The sequence below is a fragment of the Megalobrama amblycephala genome, linkage group LG6 (genome assembly GCF_018812025.1).
Source record: "Megalobrama amblycephala isolate DHTTF-2021 linkage group LG6, ASM1881202v1, whole genome shotgun sequence".
In the NCBI taxonomy this organism is placed as follows: Eukaryota; Metazoa; Chordata; class Actinopteri; order Cypriniformes; family Xenocyprididae; genus Megalobrama; species Megalobrama amblycephala.
This window is the reverse complement of record NC_063049.1, coordinates 32,694,322-32,720,996: the sequence shown is the minus strand read 5'-3', so window position 1 is coordinate 32,720,996 and position 26,675 is coordinate 32,694,322. Positions and strand designations below refer to the sequence as shown.

The window sequence follows — 26,675 nt, the reverse complement described above, 5'->3', positions numbered from 1 at the left end:
ATAGAAACTTATATTTATATCATATATCATATCATAGTGACACAAACTTTTCCAGATTTAAATAAAATTTAGATTTTCTACATAGTTTAGACTTTTAGACCTAAATGTCTATTAAATACTATGAGTGAATGTACAATATTTGTCTTTGTAGTAATATGCATTTGTATGATTTAGTTTTTAAAATGTGATAATAGCCCATGCTTTTTTTAATTTGCAGTCAGATCAGTGAGCACATCGAAGCACTGTACCAGTACACTGCAATCAGTCAGTGCTAAAAAACAAATCTCAACTGTCACTCTGTGTCTCCTCAAGGGCTGGTAAAACACACCCAGACTTATTCATCTTGGTCTTGTTTAGTTGCCTTTCAAATCTGTCTTTAAGTGACCACATTGCTACAATGGGATTACTACTTTCTGAACCTGCTCTGGGCAACAAATTGTAACAGGATAATGGTTTTTCCATGCGAGGTACCATTTGGGAAAAGTTGACTAGACTATCGTTGCAGTCTAACGCAGCCAGACATACTACTGACATCCTAACAACAAACCATAAGAATTTGAGGCATTTCACAGCATTGTACTATTTATTAATTGTTGCCATGAAAATTGCTTTGCTGTTTTGAATGTTTAACCTCCTCTGCAAAGATACCCTGTCCATCCAGTTTTGGAATGCAAGGGCGCGGGTAAGATTAGTGATGAGTCAAAGTATGCCTTTTCTTTGTGGACACAAACAGTGTCTCTGCAGATAGTTTTGTAATGAGAAACACTAGATTGTCCTTCTATCTTTGGTTTCAAATATATGGGATTAGTGAGTCAGTCGTTTTTATTTAGACAAGCTACAGCACTGTTATGCATTTCTCATTTAAACCTGTTTATAGATGTTTTTTTTAAGATACTTTAAGTTCTAGACATTGTGTTTTTTTGGTTTATTGCCCTTGTACTTCCCACACTTGTGTTTTAGATCAGCAGAAACATCTAGTTCATTAAACAGTTATTAGTACAAAACCTTACACCATACAAAACCAGCAGTAAAGCATGCACAGAAATATATTAGCTTGTTCCTGTGTAGAAAACTTTGTATCGCAGGCACAAATTATAGTGATCTGTTCATGTTTTTAAAAGTATCATGCATTACTTTGTTCATTGTTGTCCCCAGCCTACCTGTTTATTTAAAAGGCGTCAGAAGACTGTGTAGCAGAAGAAAACTGTATTTATCTTGTACGCCTGCTCTGTAATTGTTATTGTCTCTGGAGCATGAGATGTTCCCCTCCAGTCACATGAGACAAAACTTCTGACTGCACTAATTATCTTAAATATAATTTCTCTGCTCTGCACCAGAGTTAAAATGTCCTCTTTAAATGGAGAAACATGTGAAAGTTATTTCCTGATTATTTTTAACATATTTGATTCTCTTTGGAATACAATGAGGTTTCCTGGTTACTAAGGAATCTTGTAAAGAGAACAGACACCACATTTCAGGCATCTATAGACCTTCTGTTTTTACTGCCAAGACTTCGTCACTACTTGAGAGGCACAACTACAAGAGGCAGCTTGCCGTGTCTTGGCCTACATTCTTGCAATGCACATGTTTCTTTATAGACCAATGAGTTGACCAATTTTTTTAAGCTCAACACACAGAGTCACACTGTTTCTGCAAAGTGAAGTCAGACAACATATTGATTTTGCATGCTGTTGACAAAAGCAATAGCACATGTGGAAGAAATAAGGTATGGAAATAATTTAAAAACATTAAAGGGTTAGTTCACCCAAAAATGAAAATTCTGTCATTTGTTACTCACCCTCATGCCGTTCCACACCCGTAAAACCTTCGTTAATCTTCAGAACACAAATTAAGATATTTTAGTTGAAATCTGATAGCTCCGTGAGGCCTCCATAGGGAGCAATGGACACTTCCTCTCTCAAGATCCATAAAGGTACTAAAAACATATTTAAATCGGTTCATGTGAGTACAGTGGTTCAATATTAATATTATAAAGCAACGAAAATACTTTTGGAGCACCAAAAAAAACTAAATAACGACTTATTTAGTGATGGCCGATTTCAAAACACTGCTTCAGGAAGCTTCGGAGCACAGATGAATCAGTGTGTCGAATCTGCTGTTCGGAGCGGCAAAGTCACGTGATTTCAGCCGTTGGCATTTTGACACGCGATCTGAATCATGATTCGACACACTGATTCATTTATGCTCCGATGCTTCCTGAAGCATTGTTTTGAAATCGGCCATCAATAAATAAGTCGTTATTTTGTTTTTTTGGCGCTCCAAAAATATTCTTGTCACTTTATTATATTAATATTGAACCACTGTACTCACATGAACCGATTTAAATATGTTTTTAGTACCTTTATGGATCTTGAGAGAGGAAGTGTCCATCTCCCTATGGAGACCTAACGGAGCCGTCGGATTTCAACTACAATATCTTAATTTGTGTTCTGAAGATTAACGAAGGTCTTACGGGTGTGGAACGGCATGAGGGTAAGTAATAAATGACAGAATTTTCATTTTTGGGTGAACTAACCCTTTAAGAAGCAAGATAAATTGGTTAGATTGGTTTTGCCATCTTCCATAAGGGTCCATTATTCACACACAAGAAGAATATGTATGGCTTTGTTCACACTGAAACCAGTTCAGATTTATTTCTTATCATTAGGACTAACTGACTGTACTGTCATTTTGTAAGTAGTAGAAAAAAATAATATATAAAAATAAATACATTTATTCAGCAAGGATGCATTAAATTGGTCAAAAGTGACCATAAAGACATTTATAATGTTACAGAAGATTTCTATTTCAAATCAGTGCTGTTCTTTTGAACTTTGTTTCCACCAAAATGTTAAGCAGCACAACTCTTTTCAACATTGATAATAATAAGAAATGTTTCTTGAGCTGCAAATCAGCATATTAGAATGATTTCTGAAGGATCATGTGACACTGAAGACTGGAGTAATGATGCTGAAAATTCAGCTTTGCCATTACCAAAATAAATTGCATTTTGAATTTATATAAAAATAGAAAATGGTCATTTTAATTTGAAATAATATTTCACAGTATCACAGATTTAGTCATTTTTGATCCAATAAATGCAGCCTTGAGTATAAGAGACTTTCACAAACATTAAAAAAAAAATCTTTTGAACGATAGTGTGCATTTGCCATAGTAATGACCTAGAAAATGAGATCGAGTTTTGACTTGGAAGGAAACTGAAACTGGTCAATTGGTGCATTAAACCACAAGTGTTGGAAAGATTGCTGTGTTTGTTTAACAAACTTTATCAGAGCAGTGCTTGATCAGAGGCCTGTAACAACAGGATGACTCCTATTAAAGACCATGGCATCCTTGTGTTGTCTCCGGATGTATAATGTTGTGTCTGTGTGGTCAGTGTCACACATATACTCAAACTCCTCAGAAAGGACATGGAAGTCTTTAAACACTACATCACACAACTTGAGTCAGTAAAAGTCTAATTTTGCTTTTAAAATTCTCCTTTATCCTTTGTCATTTACAACAGCTCTATATTGGGCAGTTTTTAAATGCTTTTGCTTCAAATTATTATTATTTTTTTTTATGTCCTGAACCTTCCACTGAAAATATGGAGTTGAATTCCTCGCATGAACTGATTTCTTTCGTTTCAGCTGCACTTGTTTGTTTCTACTTTCGTAGGGAAGGAAGAATGACCACTGAGTCTGTGGTGACACGTTTTCGTGAGTTGTTGAATGCAGACTGCTGAGATGTTGAGTAGCCTGCTTTTTATTTGATCAGCATTTCTGAAAACGGCTCACTCTCTCAGCTCCAGACGGGGAAATGAGATGCCCCTGGAGCAGAAGTGTGTTCTGCTGGTGGTTCCTCACTGGGTGGAACTGGAACATGGCATAGGTTGCACACCCTGTGCTCTCACTGCACCCTAGTGATTACAGGGCTTTCTGAGTGTTTTTTTTTTTTTTTTTCTTCTTTTTTTCTCAGATCCAAAGGAGGATCTATTTCAAGTTGCCACCACAAGAAAGACAGACAAACCACAAACCATGACCATGTAAAACCATGTTTTATATCTATGATCTGAAGTCAGTCTGCCTGTTCTTTCACTCCTGCAAACTACATTATGCTCACAAAGAAGCAGCGTAACTTTATTATATGGTTTAGTAACTGTTAAATCTTTAGACTCTGTACTTCACACTGGCACAATAGTTTAACTGCAAATAAGTATTAGGTTGGTCTTTTGATTTATACAATTTTGTTGAAGTCCGTTTTAGTTGTTACAGTTGTGCTATCGGTATAGTACTATCGGTTAGTAGAGGAACTCCTCCGCTTTTTCATTGTGGCAAATTTTGTATTTGGCCCTGTCATTCATTCATTTTGTTTATTCTTTAATAATTTGGACTTCATTGATAATTGGTAAGTGTCTTTTCACTCGTTGCTATTTGGTTTAAGAGAGAATATATTTGATTACAGTTGATTATTTGTGTCAGAAAGAAATCAAACTTAATTTCTTCTCCTTTGCACATTTTTGGCTGCATTTTGGACCAAAAAATGTATTGCCCCATTTGAATATAATTTCTTCTGATTGGTCAGTTTACTGATCTGAGGAGTGCTTAGGCTGTCATTTTTCTTGACTACAGTGCATTGAATCTTTTTAAAAAAATATTACCTTTATTAAAATAAAAAACTTTAAAATTTTTATCCAAAGGATAACCATTCATTGTATCAATTTAGTTGTCATGACGCCACTGACAACATTTTCCATTAAAAATTGTTAATGTACTTAATGACTTCAGCCTAGACTGGAAGATTCTCTGTTGTGCATTTTTCAGCAAAACGTTTGACTGTTGTTGGGGGTTTTTTTTCGAACTCCTCAATGTCACTTTGTTTATTCTTGATGTGAACTTTTGCCAGTTTGGTTATTAGATTCACTGTTTTGGACTGTCACTTTGAACACTTCTTGCCTGGTGTGTGACCGTCTATGTAGGTCTAATAGGGAGTTTCATGCTTTTTTTTTTTTTTTTTAAATCATTATTAGTAGTAGATTTATTTTTCTGACCACTCTGTTCAAGTACAGCTAGAATTCTCTTCATATTGACCCCAAAAGCTTTCATAGTCTTCTCTATGTAATTGTATCTCCCTCTGGTGTTAGCAGACACATGGTTCAGTAAGTTCAATGACTCTCCGCTATGAACTGAGAGGAGTGTGATGATACACTAGAATAGCTCAAGCATCTGATCTTAAATTATTTGAGTGAAGTGAAATGAAGCGGTCAGCTTGAGTGTTACAATATAAAGAGGAATGTTGCTTCAGCAGCTGGTTCTACACTTCCTGTGGGACTGCAGAGGCTAAAAGGGTCTTTATAACAGGAAGGACAGGTCAGGGTCAGCATATGTCAACCAATAGCAGTACAGTACAGTGATTGACAAATGGTTTCTGCATGTCTGGAATGTAGCTTGTTGAAATAAACATTTAAATCCATTCAGTGTTAAATATGTTGAGTTAGATTAATCTTTTAAGGAAGCAAAAAAAAAAAAAAATTTGTTAAAGTAGATCTACTACATTTAAAACTTACAAATGGTGTAATTTTAAAAATGGAGAATGACAAATATCCTTGTTTTCCACTTTCACTTGTTCTGGATTTTTCTTTTGCAGGGGGATTTTGTGATTTTTTTAATACTTTAGTTAATGATAACAACACTGGTAATATGTTGTTTGTACAAGAAACTAGAACAAACAGACACTCAAGCATGCAGACAGGAAATATTTAAACTGGTCACTTCCAGCCTTTAGAAGTATTTTCCATTGGAAAGCTCTGCTTTATTTTTTTTCTACATTTGTTTACCTTTCCACTTCAGTTGGTGTATGAGCATGCTATCAATATGGTTTCATGACTCATTCATTAAAATAAATGAAAGATTACAAGCCTACACATTTTCTTTCAAATATGCCTGTCAAGTTAATCTCAGTCTATTTCATTTTTTTAGTAATTTAAAGGCAGGAAAAAAAGGACATTTTCATCACATAAGGATGGCTATGCCCTTCACAAAGACTTCACAGCAATAGATCTCAAGTGTACACCATTCAAACACTGCAATTTACAAGCACATACTCTGTGTTGACTGTGAAACTTTGCACCCTTAAATAAACCTGATACTTGAGGTCGACGGTAATTGACATATTTCAGTGCTTGCGTGGCTTTGGACTCACTCATGTGTGAATTTGTTGAGTTTAACTGTGGATGTGGTCGAAATGGGCTGGAGCTCATTCCCAGAGGCTTTCAACATGGATCTGCCTTTCTGGCATGGCAACAGCACATTTATACAGTGACCTAAATAAAAGACCGGATTTGGAAATGCTGGGAGAGCAGGTCTGCATTGATTCTCTAGCATTTGTTAATTTATTTGTTTAGATGATGACTTGATATTCTATCTTAGCATATTAAATATGAATACTGTTGGTTCTGAATGTCTGTGGTAAAAATGCGAAGCCTGTGAATGCTGTTCAGCACCGTTACACATACACGCACCTTTAGAAAGCAGGTGTGGAAAACATGCCACAACGCGTCTCTGTTCATTCCAGATTTGTTCAGAGGGTCATTCATTCAGTAAAGCTGTTCACTGAAGGTGTACTCTGTGCTTACTGTCTTAAAATACACCCTAAGGCGTGGCATTTTACACATAAAATTTAACTATCAGGGCATTTTATTATTTCTTATGACTCTCATAACACTAAAAGACTTGGACTCTTACTTTATTAAAGGGGACCTATTATGCAAAATTCACTTTTGCATGCTGTTTGGACATAAATGTGTGTTGGCAGTCTGTGTACACAACCAGCCTATAGTGATTAAAAATCCAACCACTTTTTTAATCCCCATAAATCATAAGCAGTGTCTCCCAACAACCCGTTTTCAGCCATGGTGCTAATGTGACATCACATTAGCCACAGGCCCCACCCACGAATGTTGACAGACATTCGACATCGACTCCATGCCACGGCGCATTGCTGCAGTAATTCAGGCAAAAGGAGCCCCAACTAAGTATTGAGTGCTGTACATGCTCATACTTTTCATGTTCATACTTTTCAGTTGGCCAAGATTTCTAAAAATCCTTTCTTTGTATTGGTCTTAAGTAATATTCTAATTTTCTGAGATACTCAATTTGGGATTTTCCTTAGTTGTCAGTTATAATCATCATTCAAATTAAAAGAAATAAACATTTGAAATATATCAGTCTGTGTGTAATGAATGAATATAATATACAAGTTTCACATTTTGAATGGAATTAGTGAAATAAATAAACTTTTTGATGATATTCTAATTATATGACCAGCACCTGTATAGCGCGTCCTGACTGACTCCTGACACCAGAGATTGAGCTCTTAAAGCTCCGCCCTCTTAGGCCAAGCAGCAGCTCATTTGCATTTAAAGGGCACACACTAAAATGGCACGTTTTTGCTCACTTCCAAAAAGTGGCAATTTTAACATGTTATAAAAAATTATCTGTGGGGAGCTAAAACTTTTTTTTGAGCTGAAACTTCACATACACACTCTGGGGACATCAGAGACCCCTTTTACAAGATGTAAAATATGTCCATAAAGGTCCTTATTAGAAAGATACTTTTTTTTTTTTCTGTTCCCTTAAATATAAATGGGGAACCGCTTTATTAAGGTTTATTGTATCTCTCAGGAAAATTTGGTGTTTGTCAGAGAAGAATTCATTGGTTACACATTCCTGGATTGTATTAGTTCTGCTGTGGCACCACAATGAAAAATTTATTGTGTGGGAACTGACCAGCATGGCCTCAATAGGACAGTTTTAGTACCTGCTGTGTGTGTGTGTGTGTGTGTGTGTGTGTGTGTGTGTGTGTGTGTGTGTGTGTGTGTGTGTGTGTGTGTGTGTGTGTGTGTGTGTGTGTGCGTGTGTACATCAAACGCATCATCCCTCACTATACATATGTTTCTCACGGAGTCAAATCTGATCATTCCTGAGAGTGTCATGTAACTTTCATACTTTTAGCATTTCCACGGTAGTTCATGTTTCTTATCAGTAGCGGGTGTGAGGATTTGCAATATCTTTAAAGGGATACTTCACCTAAAACTTCCCATATTTACACTATCATTCAAAAGTTTGGGGTCGGTAAGTATTTTCTTTCTTTTTTTTATGTCTCTTAATCTAATGCATTTGCTTCTAAAGCATTTATTTGATTAAAAAAAACATTTTGTATAACAGTAATGCTGTGAAATATTAATTACAAAATTAATTCATTTAAAATACAATAATAATAATAAAATAATTTTAATGTTTTAAAATGTACTTTGCTTCTGTGATGGCAAAGCTGAATTTTTCTTCAGTGTCACATGATTCTTCAGAAATCATTCTAATATGGTGAATTGCTGCTCAAGAAACATTTCTTATCAATGTTAAAAACAGTGCTGCTTAATATTTAGTGGAAACAGTGATACATTTTTTTAAGGATTCTTTGATGAGTGGGGAAAAAAAAAAAAATATATATATATATATATATATATATATATATATATATATATATATATATATATATATATATATATATATATATATATATATATATATATATATATATATATATATATATGAAAAAAATTTGACCCCAAACTTTTGAATGGTACTCGGACATGAGGATAAGTAAATAGTCACAGAACTTTCATTTTATTTTAACTATGACTTTTAAAGCAGATCTCCTCATCTCTCTTGCAAGTTAATATGCCCAACACAAAGTGGCAACTTCTCTGGATTGCAGTGCACAAGCACAATACTGCAGCTTTAGAGTATGTGCGCTCAATTTTTTCCAACATTTTCCTGTTCTTGTGCAATCATTGCTTTGAGGCTGCAGCTGATGCCACACCAAGTGTTCACCGCTGCTTTCAATCTGCTCGCAGCTGTTTTGCCATGAAAGCGTGTTTTGTTTTACATCACTTTCACTGTAAGACCCTTCACATTTTTGCATGTACTCTACTACATCATAATATAAACTTTCCGTCTGGTCACTCACACAGCGACTAGTTTGGCACATTTGCTTCAACACACAGTTTAGCTCACACACAGTGATGGAGACGCACGCCAAGAATCCTCGGTGTTGGAATGAGGAGATCTGCATGTAATCAGTCCACTGGAATGTTCTCCGCTGTGGACAGAGAGACTTTAGAGAATGTGGGAGAAGTAGACAATGGTCATCTTTGTGCCATGACAGAGAAATGTGGAACGCTTGTGTTTCCATTAATGTCAGCAAATGATGGTTCTATGCAAACTCTCAATGTGTGTATTTGTGTGTACAGTATTGTGTGTGTCTCTGAGATGGCTTTGTGTTTAGACCTCTTGTCCATGTCAGTGAGTTAAGCACATTTGATAGTACTGGATTTGCACATACCAGCCATTTGACAAAATAAAGAGTTTAGAATATCACAAGTTATATAAAGTTTATTCTGAATCTATCTTTCCCTGTTTTCCAGGTCATGGGGAATGCCACTGCGGTGAGTGTAAATGCCATGCTGGTTATATTGGAGACAACTGTAATTGCTCTACAGAGACGGCTTCCTGTGTGTCAGACGACGGAAAGATCTGTAGCGGGCGGGGCAGCTGTGTGTGTGGGCGGTGCCAATGCACTGAGCCAGGGGCATTTGGGGACACGTGCGAAAAATGTCCCACCTGTCCAGATGCCTGTGGAACAAAGAGGTATGAGACTGAGGATGCTCTAACTTAACTAAAGCTAATTGATAAGTATTTACAGTTTCTAATGTAATGCTGTCTTTTAAAAGTTACGTCATTGTTAAAAAAAAATTGCTGTGGGATTTTTTTACTGCATATTGCAACCAATAACATACTGTTGTGCTCTTTTGCAGTAATTCATCCTTATGTTTCTTTAAATTGAAACTTCTTGTTCTTAAAATTTAATTTGCTACATACTAGTGCCATTCCAGTGAAGGATTGTAGTGCTTTTGTATACACTATCAGTCAAAAGTTTGAGGTCAGTTAGATTTTTACAGTGTTTTTTTTTTCTTTCTTCTTAAAGAAATGAATACTTTTCTTCAGCAAAAATATATTAAATTGGTCAAAGGTGACAGTAAGGATATTTATAATGTTACAAAAGAATTCAAATAAATGCTGTTCTTTCAACTTTCTATTTATTAAAGAATTCTGAAAAAATGTACCACTGTTTCCTCAAAAATAAGCAGAGCAACTATTTTCAGCATTGATAATAATAGTTGTTTCTTGATCACCAAATCTGGAAATTCAGCTTTGCGATTACAGTAATACATTTTAAATATATTAAAATAGAAAACACTCATTTTAAATTGTAACATTATTTCACAAAATCGACTATTTTTACTGTATTTTGGATCAAAAGTGGGTAATCATAAGAGACTTTTCAAAAACATCTTACCAACTCCAAACTTTTTGAACTGCAGTGTACGTAACACCAAGATTTGCTAGGTTCTTTCATACACAGGTATAAGCATGATGGTTCTGATATATATTAAAAATTAATCTGTGCAATTAATAAGTTGCATTGAAAAGCACTACTTTGTCCTTCATAAATCATGAGTTCTTACTTCATTGTTGAGTTGTAGAGCTTAAATCAAAGACTCTCGAAAGCAATTATAAACACTTTTTTGTACTAGTCCTGTGTTAACATGTAAAATGTTTAAATATTGTGGTTATACTGACAGAACTGTGTATTTTAACATTTTAATGTTTTTAATGTCTGTGAAATTAGGTAGCATGCCACAAGATTGAACTTATATGTTAAAGGGATAGCTCACCCAAAAATGAAAATTTGATGTTTATCTGCTTACCCCCAGAGCATCCAAGATGTAGGTGACTTTGTTTCTTCAGTTGAACACAAATGCTGATTTTTAACTCCAACCGCTGCCGTCTGTCAGTCTTATAATAAGAGTGGACGGGAACTCGAACAAATAAGAGTCTAAAACACTTCCATAGACAAGTCCAAATTAAACCCTGCGGCTCGTGACGACACATTGATGTCTTAAGACACGAAACGATCGGTTTGTGTGAGAAACCGAACAGTATTTATATAATTTTTTACCTCTAAAACACCACTATGTCCAACTTCATTCATCACTCGCTTAGTCAGGCCTGATCGTGCTCTGACAGCGGCAGTGATGTCTCGCGCATATACTTCAATGAGTGCTAGACATCACTGCCGCTGTCAGAGCGCGATCAGACCTTACGAATCGAGTGCTGAATGTAGTTGGACATAGTGGTTTTTTAGAGGTAAAAAATGATATAAATACTGTTCGGTTTCTCACACAAACTGATCGTTTCGTGTCTTAAGACATCAATGTGTCGTCACGAGCTGCAGGGTTTAATTTGGACTTGTCTAAGCAAGTTTTATTTACTCTTATAGTAGAAGTTCCCATCCACTAGCATTATTTGACTGACAGACGGCAGCGGTTGGAGTTAAAAATCATCATTTGTGTTCTACTGAAGAAACAAAGTCACCTACATCTTGGATGCGCTGGGGGTAAGCAGATAAACATCAAATTTTCATTTTTGGGTGAACTATCCCTTTAAAGTATGCAGTATGAATAACATCTCATAACATGTTCTCCATTAGACTCGTCAAAGCTGACTGACAGGGTCTGAGATGTCTTTCCTCATCATTGACTTTTGGTTAGACTCAACCCTGTCAAACTTTTTAGTATTGTGTTAGTTATAGTTTGAATGATTTTTCTGAATGTTTCTCCTCAGGGAATGCATTGAGTGCCATCTTTTTAACACAGGAAGACTGGCCGATAACCAGACCTGTCAGCGCATGTGCAAGGATGAGATCATCACCGTGGAAACCCTCAGTGAGTGCACACTTAGAAACACTAAATGATTTTTGAGGGTTCGGCTAGTGTTTTCCCACCCTGCACAGAGACACTTTTTCCTCAGAGACAAACTGACTAAAAATAACACATGTAGAACAATAACATAAATTTTAAATATTTGTTTATGCCCTGCTTTCAATTAGCTATTCAGTAAATATAGTGCTTTATTGCCTCATATGAAAAAACTCAGCAGTGGCATATTAAACTTTACTGAGTTTACAAAACATGTTATTTAAAACTTGTGCACATAAGGAAGGAATTGCAGCATTTAAGTGTTTGCCATTTTCATACCACTGGTAAAATAGACCAAGCAGAAAGAAGGACCAAGCAAGTAAGTGAAGAAAATGTCTTTAGCAGAGTTTCACACACCACAAAAATACTTTTGTATCAGTTAATAGTGCAATATGGCATCCTATGTGAAGATAAAACACATTTGAGCATAAGGGTTAATTTACCTAAAATATATAAATGGCTATGTTTCCATCCAATGTTGCAAAGTTAACTTATGCGCAAATTTGTAACCTCGCACAAAACATTTGCAAATAAAGCAGCATTTCCATCCCATGTGTTCAAGAGGACAAAATCACCACTTCCTGGGAAATTGGTTCAATAATGAACTATATATATGAATAATTTGTAATAAAAATGGAAGTTGCTGCAATCGGGAAAGCCACTGTGGCACTTTTTTTCCTTTATTGTAAATGTCTCTGAGCTTGCAGACGAAATGCAATAAATGCTGTCATGTTGTCTTGCTTTTGGATGCCTGGTGTTCGGGAATGCAATCATGTGAGATGCTTCTGGGAAGGAATTAACCCAAATCATTTTGATGACGGACTTTGGCTCAGGCATTTCAGAATCATCAAACCAACATTTGAGATGCTTTGCAATGAAACTGATCTGCTGGTTAGTTCAGTTATCCAATTATATCCTCTGTTTAGGCAAAGTCACAACTTTGTTTGCGCTAGTTTTTTGTTGTGCATTGAGGGATTTATTCGGTAATATAAATTTGGCGTTTCCATTGTAGTTTATGTGCATGTCTTCTCATCGGATAAAAAATGTATCTGCCTCAATTTATTAAAATTTTTTGAATTTATGCACAATTTGGCATTTCCATCTAGTGTTTTTTTTTTATGCGATATATCCCAAAATGCACATAAAAATAGGTGGGTGGAAACGGCTAATGATGGCTCGTTTATTTTATTATTTATGTTTTTAGGCTTTGCCATTTTATACATGGGAATAGTCAAAGGTGGTTGAGGAGGTAATAAGATTGGAAAATTCTATCAACATGCACGCTAACTGCCAGCCCATGTCATCAACACACTGGTTACTTAACATACATCTTCCTTAACTTCAGTCAGACAGAGAACTTGAATCCAGCTGAAATCATGAAGGAGGTCCGTTCATAGAGCTGTCTGTTTTCCCTCTCATCAGGACACACTGCTGGTCCAGTGCCACAGTTTGTGCTTCCAGGTCATGAATGTGTTACTCGCAGCAGGGTGAAGCACGGTTTGTGGCATATCATGGCCAGCTCTGTTTATGTTATTATCTGGAGAATGTGAGTCTGGACGACTCTGCAGCACTCGCTGTTCTGTGTCCCATGGAGAAAGCCTGTGTTTACTGCTTTTCCTCACAACCCTGCTATTAATTCAAACCGCTAATATGTAAAATGCTCAAACTATATAAAGAATAGCACTTTAGAAAATGGATAAAATGTTTTATTTTATTTATTTTTTTTGTCATATGCGGATCTTTTTATTATGTTTTTATACTATTTTTAATTGGATTTATTTATAATTATGAATGTTTTATTAGAGTTCGAGTTTATGAGAACTTCTCCAGGGTTTTATAACAGGTTTTTTTGCACAAGGCATTTTTTTTACACGTGTCTAGGAATGCATGAATGAATGTTTATTGTTGAACAATATGATGCTGGACTCATGTCTGAGATATTGCAGTGAAATATTCAGGATGCTTAAGGCCTTTCCATGTCACTCCTACTTGTAAAAGAAGGCATTATGGATTTGATGTTTTACAACATTTTTCTGTCATTTGAGTTGGCTCACTTCCTTAATGGACTCCACATGTGCATACCGGAAACTTCCAGCTCTTTTAGTGAAAGAGGCTCCATAGTTAAGTGACTATAAGGAAGGGGGAGACTTCCTAGTCTGTAGGGGATTTTAATTATGATAACATTTAAACATTCTTGACTAATCTAGGTCCTTGTTGAGGAATGCAATGTCTGGTCCAAAAATAATTACAGAGTTTCAAGATTATGCCATTGGCTCTGCTTTCTCACTTTGTTTCCTCAGCCACAGTTTGGACAGCTTTTTTATTGAACTCAACTCCTCTCTCTCTCTGTTTCAGAAACAGATGATCCCAACACCGTTCAATGCGTGTATAAGACCGAGAAGGACTGTGTGATGAAGTTCACATACTCCGAACATGCCAACGGCCAATCGGTCCTGACCGCTCTTAAGGAGCCAGGTCAGTATTTAGCTCTTCACAACTACTTCTGTAAGAACTGCATTCTGAATCATGTTAAACACATTCATTATGGGGGAGTATAAGAGAAGAAACTGCCAAAGTAAAAGAAGTTATTATTGCCATTTCTGATGCAAACACTGTTTATAATGGGAATGGCGTCAGCTAAACATCTTATCATACATTATGACAATGCATTTGTGTATTTACAGAATGTGCTGTTGCCCCAAATGCCATGACGGTGCTTCTGGCAGTTGTTGGCAGTATCTTGTTGATGGGCATCTTGCTGCTAGCCCTCTGGAAACTGGTCATCACCATTCACGACCGCCGCGAGTTTTCACGCTTCCAAAGTGCACGTTCACGGGCGCGTTATGAGATGGTGAGAACTCAATCTACTGCACTAAGTTTGACGGAAATTACAGCAATCAGATATTTGTGACAGTGTGAAATGAACTTGTCACAATACTTGTTTACTGGTCAAAACTTTCGCTTAAAGGTAGGGTAGGTAATTTTTGGAGATGCTAGCAATAGCGAGCTAGCTTTGAAAGCATAAGATCCAAACAAAAGCATCACGAGAGACAGTGTTAAACTACCTCATGTCTCAAAGCACATAATATTACAATAATAATGAACATAAACAACTTACAGCACTGAACTGTACCACCTGACTGCGGCAGATTCATTATGTCATTGATAGTGTTGCCATTGAAACGCATAAATTGAGTCACGGACCTCCCCGAGTATAACATCTCTTCCAAATTACAGTATGGTGTGAATGCAGCATAAGCTCATTGTTTTGTTACGGATCGAGGGATATGATTGGATGAACATTTTGTGGACCCATGCCTTCCACAGATGATATAGATAAATACATTTAGACCACTTAACTTAGTGATTGGAATGTGAAGAGACTTTCAATCAGCATAACAAAAAAACATGTTTTTGAAGCATATCACCTACCCTGCCTTGTTTTGTTTTGTTTTGTTTTGTTTTGTTTTGTTTTGTTTTGTTTTGTTTTGTTTTGTTTTGTTTTGTTTTGTTTTTTGTTTTGTTTTGTTGTTTTATTTTATTTATAATTTTTAGACTACTAAAAAAGTTTGTGGTCGGTATGATTGTATTTATTTATTTTTAAAGAGTCTCTTATGTTCACCAATGTTCACCTCCACTAGTGCAGCTAGCTACAGCTATGGCCGCTGGGCATGCGCACATCAATATTGCGTCATTTAATTACTCTATTTGCATTATTGTAAGGGTATGTTTAGGGTTAGGGTAGGTTTAGACGTTAGTAAAACAGAAGTGGAGGTGACATATTTCCTGTTCGAGAGTGGAGCTCCACTCGCCCATGGTCTGCAGCCAGACCCTTCTCGTATTGTGCTGAACCAATGTCATTAATGGCAGACCACTTGATTTTTGCGTTGATTTGTAGCCGAAGAAGTGGATGTGAATTAAATAAATATATATATATATATATATATATATATATATATATATATATATATATATATATATATATATATATATATATATATTGATATATTCAATATCAAAATTGGTTAAATACAGGAACTTGTCTAAGAAAAAACACGCAACACACGTTGTCCTCGTCATCACAGAATCTGACCAATGAGAATAAAGTGTGTCGTCATCGAGGCTTTCGCAGCCTATTTTGAACAACTGCAGAGCCTGACCTAGGTGACTGGTCTCGTTTTGCTCTTGCAGTACTTTGATGGCACATGTGATCGTAAGGCGCTGCATGAAGTTGAACAAGCCTTATTGTAACATTTGGCTGGTGCTCAAGAAACATTACTTATTATCAATGTTGTGCTGCTCTGTTTTTGTGGAAATCATGAAATCATGAAGAACTGCATACTCTGAATAAAAATATTAAATTCTAATTTATTTTCTAATGGTAGTGTTTCTGCAGTCTAATGTATTAATATAGCATTGTTTGTTAGTTACTTTAAATCTAAATAGCTTGAACTGGCAAATCTATGCAATCACAAGGACAAAAACAACTAGGCTTTGATTGAAACCATGAGGCCTTTTGGAAAACATCAGTCAGCTGGGACCACAGATCAGTCATGATGATCATTCCAAGGCTGTGGTTCAAAGGCTCTGTTCACTCTGCCCTTCTAACTATGTGCATTTCATTGAACCCCTCTGACCTATTTACTCTTCTGTATGTCTCTCCATGTCTTCCTCCTAGGCATCTAATCCTGTTTATAAACAGTCCATCCCTTCTCACCCAATGGAGACGTTCCATATGCACAGTACTAAGTCGTGCAATGGAGGAGTCCACTGATCAACCTGCATTTGTACTGGGGGACATGGCAGGACCTGTCCAGCACACCTCTGCACTACAGCGGAGGACAGAGACAGAGCAAATTTTATGGTCTTTTGCAATGCAAACTTTTTGGGGGGTGGTTCCTGAGGATTGGAACTGATCTTTATGCGGTTGGGTACTGAAAGTTTAGTGACGAGCAGCAGTTGGACATATGCCGAATACGAGAAGAGGATTGGCTTGACTAGTTGGATAGGCAGGGCTTACCAGCCTTGTCCAGAAACCTTCATGAACAATGGACATTGACCTGCCATGGACTGCTTGCTTAAATATAACTCCTAATTTTCTCCAGTTCTAATCATACCTCCTGCTCATGATGGATTTGCTGTGCATTGTTTTACAGGCAAAGAGATATTCAATTGAATATTTTTAACATTGTGCCTTTCCCAGCCATTACACATTTTACATGAATTAAATTTATTTAGCACATGTACAGTAGTCAGGTGCCATAAAGTTTGCATAGAACACAACAAACTGCTAGATTAATGAAGAGATGGGTACTAACATAACCAAAGCAATAATTCTACTTAACTCTTATTTTGCACATTGTATATTAGGTTTAGGTTTATCAAGTAAAGAAAGAAATGCCACTCTGCAACACTAGTCTTTGGTGTATTGCCACAGGTTGCACATTTTCATTATGATTTTCAACTCTATAGTGTGATACAATAACACTGCCTTGCTGATAATTCAAGAGTGTCTCATTTCTTTTTGGAACAATGACATTTAGAAGCTCCACACCCATCCCATCAGGATCTGGATCAAGTAAAAAATTAGGACACCCACCTGCCAGAAAGAACTTCTCAGATTGACCCCATGCAAGTCATGTTTGTTTCTACTTAATGCACTTTTTGTGCTTTTATTAGGGGTGTTTTTTGCATTCAATGGAATAAAACAAAAATTAAAACAAGGTCTAGAGATTTGTTTTTGAAGTTCGTCTTTTAACATGAGCACCTCATTTTAGAATGGTGTGTCACATGAGACACTGCAAGAGAAGCAATAAATAAATATCTAATGTAAATGTATATGTGCATATTTCTTAATTCACGTGCCCTCATAATCTTTAATCAAAACAATTTTACCTTCATCTTGCAGCAGCTTCTCTCTTCTCACATTTTTACTGGCAAGAGGGCGGGACATCCTGTCACTCACATGACATCACGGTAATATTAAACCACAACTATCCAATCAAATCCCCATGGACACAATGTTCAAAGTTTTTAATTGTTCGTGAAGCGTTTTCACTTGGATATATGCCACTATAGGGAAGAAAAAACTATCGCAAATTCTGTTTAATGCAGACTTTTTAAACTACAAAATACACTGTATTATAGTCTGCCCTGATCCAGATTCCACTCCAAGATAGGTGGTTGATCATGCTCGTTCCCTCAAAATGGCTTAGTTATTACAGAGAAGAATATAGTCAACAGTTTTGTTGTTTCTGCACCATTTGAGTGGATCACATAGTGAACAAATGGTCGCCAACTGTAGAATGGGAGAAGGTGAGGAACCCTGAGAACCATTTCAGACAAAGGGTCATTGGGGTGTCTTAACTTCATTAACATACAGACCACAGCTGTTACAACAGGAGCAACTGCATTTACATTAGGGGTGGTAAACTGTCATGGGATAAATAGTTTGAGATTTTAGATGTTCTGGGTTCATTCTGACTACAATTAACCCAAGTTGCTACATGTACTTTGTCACTGCTACGTTGCAATAAACTTCGTGATCCTCATCATTTTTTTTCTTACACATTTACATGCATGGTTAGATTTCAGTCAGACTAAAGCAATAATTTGTCCTTTTAAACTGTCATGGGTAACACTTTAGAATAATGGTCCGTCATTAATAAGTAACTAATGCAGGACTAATGAGTAGTAGGGTCCCACTTTATATTAAGTGGCCTTAACTACTATGTACTTACATCAAAAAATTAGTACAATGTACTTATTGGGTACATATTGTATTGCAAAACACTTTTGCTGCTATTGAGGTGGGGTACAGGTAAGGTTAGGGAAAGCTTTGGTGGTATGGGTAGGTTTAAGGGTAGGGGTAAGGGTTAAGGGATGGGTCAACAGTGTAATTATAAATGTAATTACGGAAATTAATTACAGATGTAATTACATGCAGGTGTTTTTAAATATAAGTACAATGTAAAAACATGTATGTACACAATAAGTGCATTGTATGAAATGATTAATTGAAATGTAAGTACATAGTAGTTAAGGCCACTTAATATAAAGTGGGACCAGTAGGACTATATTAACACTTCAGCTACTACTATTAACTACAAGCTTAACTTATCAGTAAGTAATATCAAATTTAGAAGATAGTTCCTTATTAGCTAATCAATAATTACCTAATGAGATTAGCATTATTAATAACTATTAACTAACTGACAAATTGTAAAGAACATTTATTGTGTGTCTGAGACGTAATCAGTCATCATTTTTACTCTGAATACAGTAATAAATGCATCACTAATTACTCAAGTGTTACCTAGTCAGTATGCAGTAACTACTAGTGATCTGGACCATTAAAACATCTTTTTCACTTTAAAATAATGGTCCAGATCACTACTATTTCTTGAGGAATGACTTGAGTAATAAGTGATGCATTTTATGACCATGTTCCGTGTAAAAAAAGGCAGTCGTCAAGAACTACTATTGATCTGGACCATTATTTTAAAAGTGAAAAGGATGTTTTTCACTTTAAAATAATGGTCCAGATCGCTAGTAGTTCCTGCATAGTGACTAGGTAACAGTTGAGTAATTAATGATGCATTTCATGACCACATTGAGAGTAAAAAAATATAATTGCTCACATCTCAGACACTTTAATGTTGCAATTATTAATTAGTAATTCTTTATAATTTGTCATAGTAACTATTAGTTCTTAATGATGCCAATCTCATTCTGTAATTAGCTAATAAGGAACTATCTTAGTCCTAAATTTGATATTACTTACTGATTAGTTAAGCTTGTTTCTATATTATTTAATAGTAGTAGCTGAAGTGTTAAAGCAGTACTACTGATTTGTCCTGCATAGTTACTTATTAATGACGGACCATTATTCTAAAGTGTTACCCTGTCATGCGAATAATTTAGTTCTGATGGTGACATGCAACATGAATTTAATTCTTCAAATATTCATTTAGACCTTGCGTCATGTATAATTGGACAGCTGAAGACTGTAGCTCAACTACACAAAAACTAGTACTTACAGTCTAAAGATCTTTTTTGTTTGATGCTAACAAAACATGTCAGCACAGCAGGGAGTGACACAACCACCCTTCTATAAGCTGACGGGAAAATCTGACTTAATACTCAAGCAAGGTGACTGAAGCCCTTGATCTAAGAGGGCCGTGCACCTGGAGTGGGTGAGGGGCTTAATTGGCTGAAGTTTGCTCAGTACCTTCTATTTGTCAATCTCCTGTGACTTCTGGTAGATTAAATGGGCAGCTTGTTTTGAGCTTCAAAGGTGTGTATGCGGTACAGAAGGGGGTTTTACCTGCTGCGAAGAAGACTGGGAGTATAAATCAGCCATTGTGTGTACATGTTTGGTGACGTGTCAAAGGACTCAGGTTCAGTTATAGAGAGCAGCTGTGTTTGCGATGGGGAAAGTGCACATGCCTGTTGAACCTAGTTGAAAACCACTTTGTGTTGATTTACTGTGAAACCACATGGGAGACTAAGTCCCTAACACATCTTAAAAGAGTATTTTACCAGGACTGGTGGGTGGTCTACTATCAATCCAATCAAAGGTATGGAGAAGGGTCTTACATTTTCAGCTTTTCTGTGAGTGTAGACGTTGTATTTTCTGTAAAAGTCTGCATGGTAAATTTAAATCCTCCAAATCAAAAGTAACCGCCATGTGGTCACACTGCCACCATTTCCATGCTCTCTTGCCACACAACACAACCATGGCTGACATTTTGAGCAGAGACTTAGGGTTGCATGTAGAAATGCAAATATGTGTATATAGCTCCAGTTGTTCTTCCCTATTGGGATGTCAACCCTGTGGTTTGCACATAAATCAGATGTTCTCCAAGTTAGTGATGCTGTTTTCCTCCAGAGCTGTGAGCCAGTATCAACAGCCAGAGCATTCAGACAGAAATTAAGTCATGTCACTGGGTGGACGCAGCTCTGAACATAAGAAGGGAAAGTAGGTTTGTGTGTTTCAGTAACGTCTGAGACTTTAGGAGCTGAACAGCAGCAGATGTGACTGTGAAGGCCTGATCTTCTGCCCCCTTGTGAATGTTCTCTCTTTTTCCCTTAATGTATTTCTCATTTCGTTCAAATAAACAGGTGGTCTTAAAAATTTGAGAAGTTTTAAACAAAAGTTATGAAGCAAAAAAAATAAAAAAATAACAATAATTTTCAGGTCACTAAGTAAATTTGTGATCATATAGTTCATGTGATTTTGAACAGACAGAACTTCCATTGAAGCAATATTCTATTTATGATTCTATTTTTGTTATTTCTGATCTTTTTTTTTTTTAGGGTTCTTTGGTGAAAAAAAAGTTTAAAATTATAACTTATAAGTCTTTACTGTCACTAATGGGTAACGCATTACAAGTAACTTGAGTTACGCAATCAGATTACTTTTTCAAGTAACTAGTAAAGTAATGCATTACTTTTTCAATTTACAACAAAATATCTAAGTTACTTTTTCAAATGAGTAACGCAAGTTACTTTTTCACATTTATTGACTGACAATAATATCCTGTGCCCATGTTGAGAGAAATAAAGTGCAGAGGCGTTGTGAACGTGATGGGTATTGTAGTTCTAGACTAAATGTGAGCATACATTTACTCATCTCACTTGCACGAAAACATTCAGTATTCCTCAAAATGAATAAAAACAGTGAAATGCTATCTCAAAATTTTACACAAACCTGTAATAATTTACTATATTAAATTAGACGGTCCCACAAATATACTTTATGTATTTAATCTCACTTTATTTATTGCTGACCTTCAATGATCTAATTCAACCATAGTAATAAGCAAAAATGACTTTAGATTAGATTTAGAAAGAAGAGTGTTGAACTTCCATCTCCTGTATCCTATTCTCCTTCAATCCAGAATGGCGGCACAGCTGAAAGGTTTGTTTGAGCTGCGTCCTCTACTGTACAGGTGTAAATGCATTTCATTCTGCCTGATGCTTATTCATTTCACTTTTGTTGTTAAAGGGCCTTAACATTTGCCCAAAATAGAACTTTTTTGTTGTTATTAAAAAACAAACAAGCAAGCCCAGCCTAGGTGAGAAAAAGTAACGCAAAAGTAATGTAACACATTACTTTTCATAAAAAGTAACTAAGTAACGCAATTAGTTACTTTTTTAGGGAGTAACGCAATATTGTAATGCATTACTTTTAAAAGTAACTTTCCCCAACACTGGAATAAATGCATCCTTGCTGAATAGAAGTATTCATTTCTTTAAAAAACAAAACACCACTATATAAAAAGAAGCATTATGCATCATGCAGTTTTCAAGCTATCTAGATGTGCCAAACGTGTCTTTCATTTCCTTCAGTGTCTATTTCCAGAGAAATGTGATAACTGCCAATATTAAGCTTTACTGGAATGCAAGGTATGTCCTGCAGCACTGAGGTCTGATACTCATCAAATGAGTCATTAAATGTCTGCATTCAGTGAAGGAATTCACCTGGTTTGATTCAGAGTGAAGTTTGTGTGAGCCACAGTAAGCTCATATTTAATACTAATGATCAATAATTTGTGATGCAAATGATTTTTGTAAACTGAGGCTTATACTCACTTTGTGCAGATTCTTGGGCATTATGGTACATGGGAGTTTTTCATGGGTGCCATAGAATGTTTATCCATAAATAATTATGTGGGTATTTAAGAGTATTTTGTCTTTATGCCTGAGTGTCTGATCTTTGCTAGCAGCATTACTCATTCACAGGTCCAAATCTCAGCTTTCTCTCAATGAAGTCAGTAAATCAACCCTTTTCATTTCAGCATACTTTCATTGCTGTAAGCAGAACCCAGTGAAGAATATATGTACTGCACTAATGTGATCAAAAAGAAAGTGCTGCGGTATATTACTATATACTGTATGCCCTGCTCACATTATTTGCTGTATCACTGAATGATCACACAAATATTAATATCAGTCCACATTTATTTAATTTAGTTTGATCTAGATTTAAAAAATGAATGATTTACTGAAGACTAAATGCCCAGAGCCTAGAGAATAGCTTCATTTTCTGAACATAATTATTGCAGTGACCAGTGACACTACAGTTTTGTAACACTAATTGAATAACAAAAAGAAAAAAGACAATTTTATTTTTCTTAGGTAATAATAAGGATCTTTTGTGTTTAAGGAAATATGGAAGAAATGTGCTGCTCTATCCTATAGCGCCATCTACTGGATAAAGTGTCATAGTGCATGTCCACAGGCTTTAGCTTTTATTCTGCTGTTATTAGTTCGAACAGTGATCAAGTAAATCAATAAATTAATGAATTAATTAATTAATGACATTAAGAGTGGTCTGTTCAACTCAACTTGGAACTCATGTTCCAACTCATGTCTTCTGAAGACATATGTTATATCGGTTTGGGACATTTATGATGACAGATTTTAAGTGAACTATTCAAGAGTAATAGGAGAGAGACATAAGTGACTCATATATCTGGAGTGTGTGAGGGAGAATGTGGGCTTGGGTGTATTGGTTGGTGTGTCTTTGTGGTTTCTACCATCTCAGTATGGTGTAGGCTTAAGCAGGATGTTAGGTCATGGAATTACATGTCATTGTATGAAATTCTGCTTCTCTCTTCCAGAATGCAAGGTTGAGCAGGTCGGAGACACAGCATGTGACCTGGAGACCGAGACCAGCTTAGACATAAGTTTGTTTGTATGTAGTATTCAAGTCATATCAAGCTGACACTTTTAGTAATGATTTACAAGCTCACTACAGGCAAATACTAAAACCCAGTAATGTAAACTTTTAATCCGGAGGCAAAAAAGTAGAGCAAGTTAAATGCATTGCACATTCTGTTTAGTGAAATGATCTAATGGAGTGAGCTAATCATTTTTTCACTAGCCTCTATAACAAAGTATGGCATACAAGCCAAAATTAATATCATAAATTGTATTTACCCCATCACTGAGACAGATAAATGTCCAGAGTTCCAAGCTGAACTTTTTTTTGGCAGTTTTCATGCCTTTCAGGGTGTGTAGGCCAATCACAGACTCACAGTCTAGAAATGGCCTGTGTGAAACCACAGATTGAGCTGGACAGTGTTACAGGTTACAGTATGGCATGAAATCATGGAATGGAAACTGCTTTAAATTCATGTAGGCTGGATTGTGAAACAGAGTGACTCAACACCTCCTACATTTAATTCGGAGTGCAACAGACGGATGTTATTCTGATGAAACCTGCTAGCAATCCCAGGTGAAAAAAAGTACACTTCTATAATGTACTTAAAGTGCTCTATTTTCACTAATTTTGTACTTAATATACAAAAAAAATCTTCTTTAGTACTTCTTAAGATAAGTTTGAGAACATCTAAGTATACTCAACTGTGCTATTTTGAGACATCATGAAATATGAACTAAAATGTGCTTTTAATATACTATCTCTGTATTTAAAAAAAATATATTTACAAACCCGATTCCAAAAAAGTTGGGACACTGTACAAGTTGTGAATAAAAACAGAATGCAATGATGTGGAAGTTTCAAATTTCAATATTTTATTCAGAATATAACATAGATGACATATCAAATGTTTAAACTGAGAAAATGTATCATTTTAAGGGAAAAATAAGTCGATTTTAAATTTCATGGCATCAACACATCTCAAAAAAGTTGGGACAAGGCCATGTTTACCACTGTGTGGCATCCCCTCTTCTTTTTATAACAGTCTGCAAACATCTGGGGACTGAGGAGACAAGTTGCTCAAGTTTAGGAATAGGAATGTTGTCCCATTCTTGTCTAATACAGGCTTCTAGTTGCTCAACTGTCTTAGGTCTTCTTTGTTGCATCTTCCTCTTTATGATGCTCCAAATGTTTTCTATGGGTGAAAGATCTGGACTGCAGGCTGGCCATTTCAGTACCCGGATCCTTCTTCTATGCAGCCATGATGTTGTAATTGATGCAGTATGTGGTCTGGCATTGTCATGTTGGAAAATGCAAGGTCTTCCCTGAAAGAGACGACGTCTGGATGGGAGCATGTTGTTCTAGAACTTGGATATACCTTTCAGCATTGATGGTGCCTTTCCAGGTGTGTAAGCTGCCCATGCCACACGCACTCATGCAACCCCATACCATCAGAGATGCAGGCTTCTGAACTGAGCGCTGATAACAACTTGGGTTGTCCTTGTCCTCTTTAGTCTGGATGACATGGCGTCCCAGTTTTCCAAAAAGAACTTCAAATCCAAAAAGAACTTCAACCACAGAACAGTTTTCCACTTTGCCACAGTCCATTTTAAACGAGCCTTGGCCCAGAGAAAACGCCTGCGCTTCTGGATCATGTTTAGATATGGCTTCTTTTCGACCTATAGAGTTTCAGCCGGCAATGGCGAATGGCACGGTGGATTGTGTTCACCGACAATGTTTTCTGGAAGTATTCCTGAGCCCATGCTGTGATTTTCCATTACAGTAGCATTCCTGTATGTGATGCAGTGCTGTCTAAGGGCACGAAGATCACGGGCATCCAGTATGGTTTTCCGGCCTTGACCCTTACGCACAGAGATTGTTCCAGATTCTCTGAATCTTTGGATGATATTGTGCACTGTAGATGATGATAACTTCAAACTCTTTGCAATTTTTCTCTGAGAAACTCCTTTCTGATATTGCTCCACTATTTTTCGCCGCAGCATTGGGGGAATTGGTGATCCTCTGCCCATCTTGACTTCTGAGAGACACTGCCACTCTGAGAGGCTCTTTTTATACCCAATCATGTTGCCAGTTGACCTAATAAGTTGCAAATTGGTCCTCCAGCTGTTCCGTATATGTACATTTAACTTTTCCGGCCTCTTATTTCTACCTGTCCCAACTTTTTTGGAATGTGTAGCTCTCATGAAATCCAAAATGAGCCAATATTTGGCATGACATTTCAAAATGTCTCACTTTCAACATTTGATATGTTATCTATATTCTATTGTGAATAAAATATAAGTTTATGAGATTTGTAAATTATTGCATTCCGTTTTTATTCACAATTTGTACAGTGTCCCAACTTTTTTGGAATCGAGTTTGTAGTTACCACTTGTAGTACACTATGGATTCAAATGTACTATAAGTTGTATCTAAATACATTTTTTAAATACAGAGATAGTATATTAAAAGCACATTTTAGTTCATATTTCATGGTGTCTCAAAATAGCACAGTTGAGTACACTTAGATGTTCTTAAGATTATCTTAAGAGGTACTAAAGAATAATTTTTAATATATTAAGTACAAAATTAGTGTGTGAAAATAGAGCACTTTAAGTACATTATAGAAATGTACTTTTTTCACCTGGGATTACTCTTGACTGTCTATGTTGTAAAAATAAATTTACAAGACAAAAATGAGAAAACAAATTATCCAAAGGTACACAGACCCATTTCAGTCTGTGTCTGCTGAGTGTAATTTTTAGGTCCCATGCAGAGAACTTAATGATGAAATTTCACATTTTAAAAAATAAACATAATATTTAAAATAATATATATTGTTATTTTGACCTTTTTAGGCTTACATTTTAATGTTTTAAACATTAAAATATGCAAACAAAAAGAAAATGAATTAATTTGTAGTTTATATTATATTCTCTATAAACAAAGAAAAGCCTTTTCATCAGACTGCATCTTCACATACATTCAAGAGGAATGCTCATATATCTTGGTGGGTCTCTAAAATATTTAAACTAAAATGAAGAAATCTGAGAAGTTACAATGTTTCAATTAAAATGGAGAAGTGATTTCCTCACTCATTTTCATCACAGGCATGTTTTTAATTTAAAA

The 26,675-nt window shown here is 36.0% G+C and overlaps 1 protein-coding gene across 3 annotated transcripts in view; it reads left to right on the top strand.

The window, feature by feature from the left end:
* The window catches only part of itgb5 (integrin, beta 5), a 42,028-nt gene extending 24,427 nt beyond the window's left edge, over positions 1-17,601 (top strand). For 2 of the 3 annotated variants that reach the window (XM_048194118.1, XM_048194120.1), the window contains 5 exons: positions 9,485-9,707; positions 11,745-11,845; positions 14,234-14,353; positions 14,563-14,729; positions 16,557-17,601. In XM_048194118.1, the coding sequence (XP_048050075.1) occupies positions 9,485-9,707; positions 11,745-11,845; positions 14,234-14,353; positions 14,563-14,729; positions 16,557-16,652 (707 nt within the window). In that variant the 3' untranslated portion in view covers positions 16,653-17,601. Of the gene's footprint in view, positions 1-9,484; positions 9,708-11,610; positions 11,667-11,744; positions 11,846-14,233; positions 14,354-14,562; positions 14,730-16,556 lie in introns of those variants that run through there. The other variant, XM_048194119.1, reaches the window with a different exon arrangement.
* Positions 17,602-26,675: the final 9,074 nt, after the last annotated feature.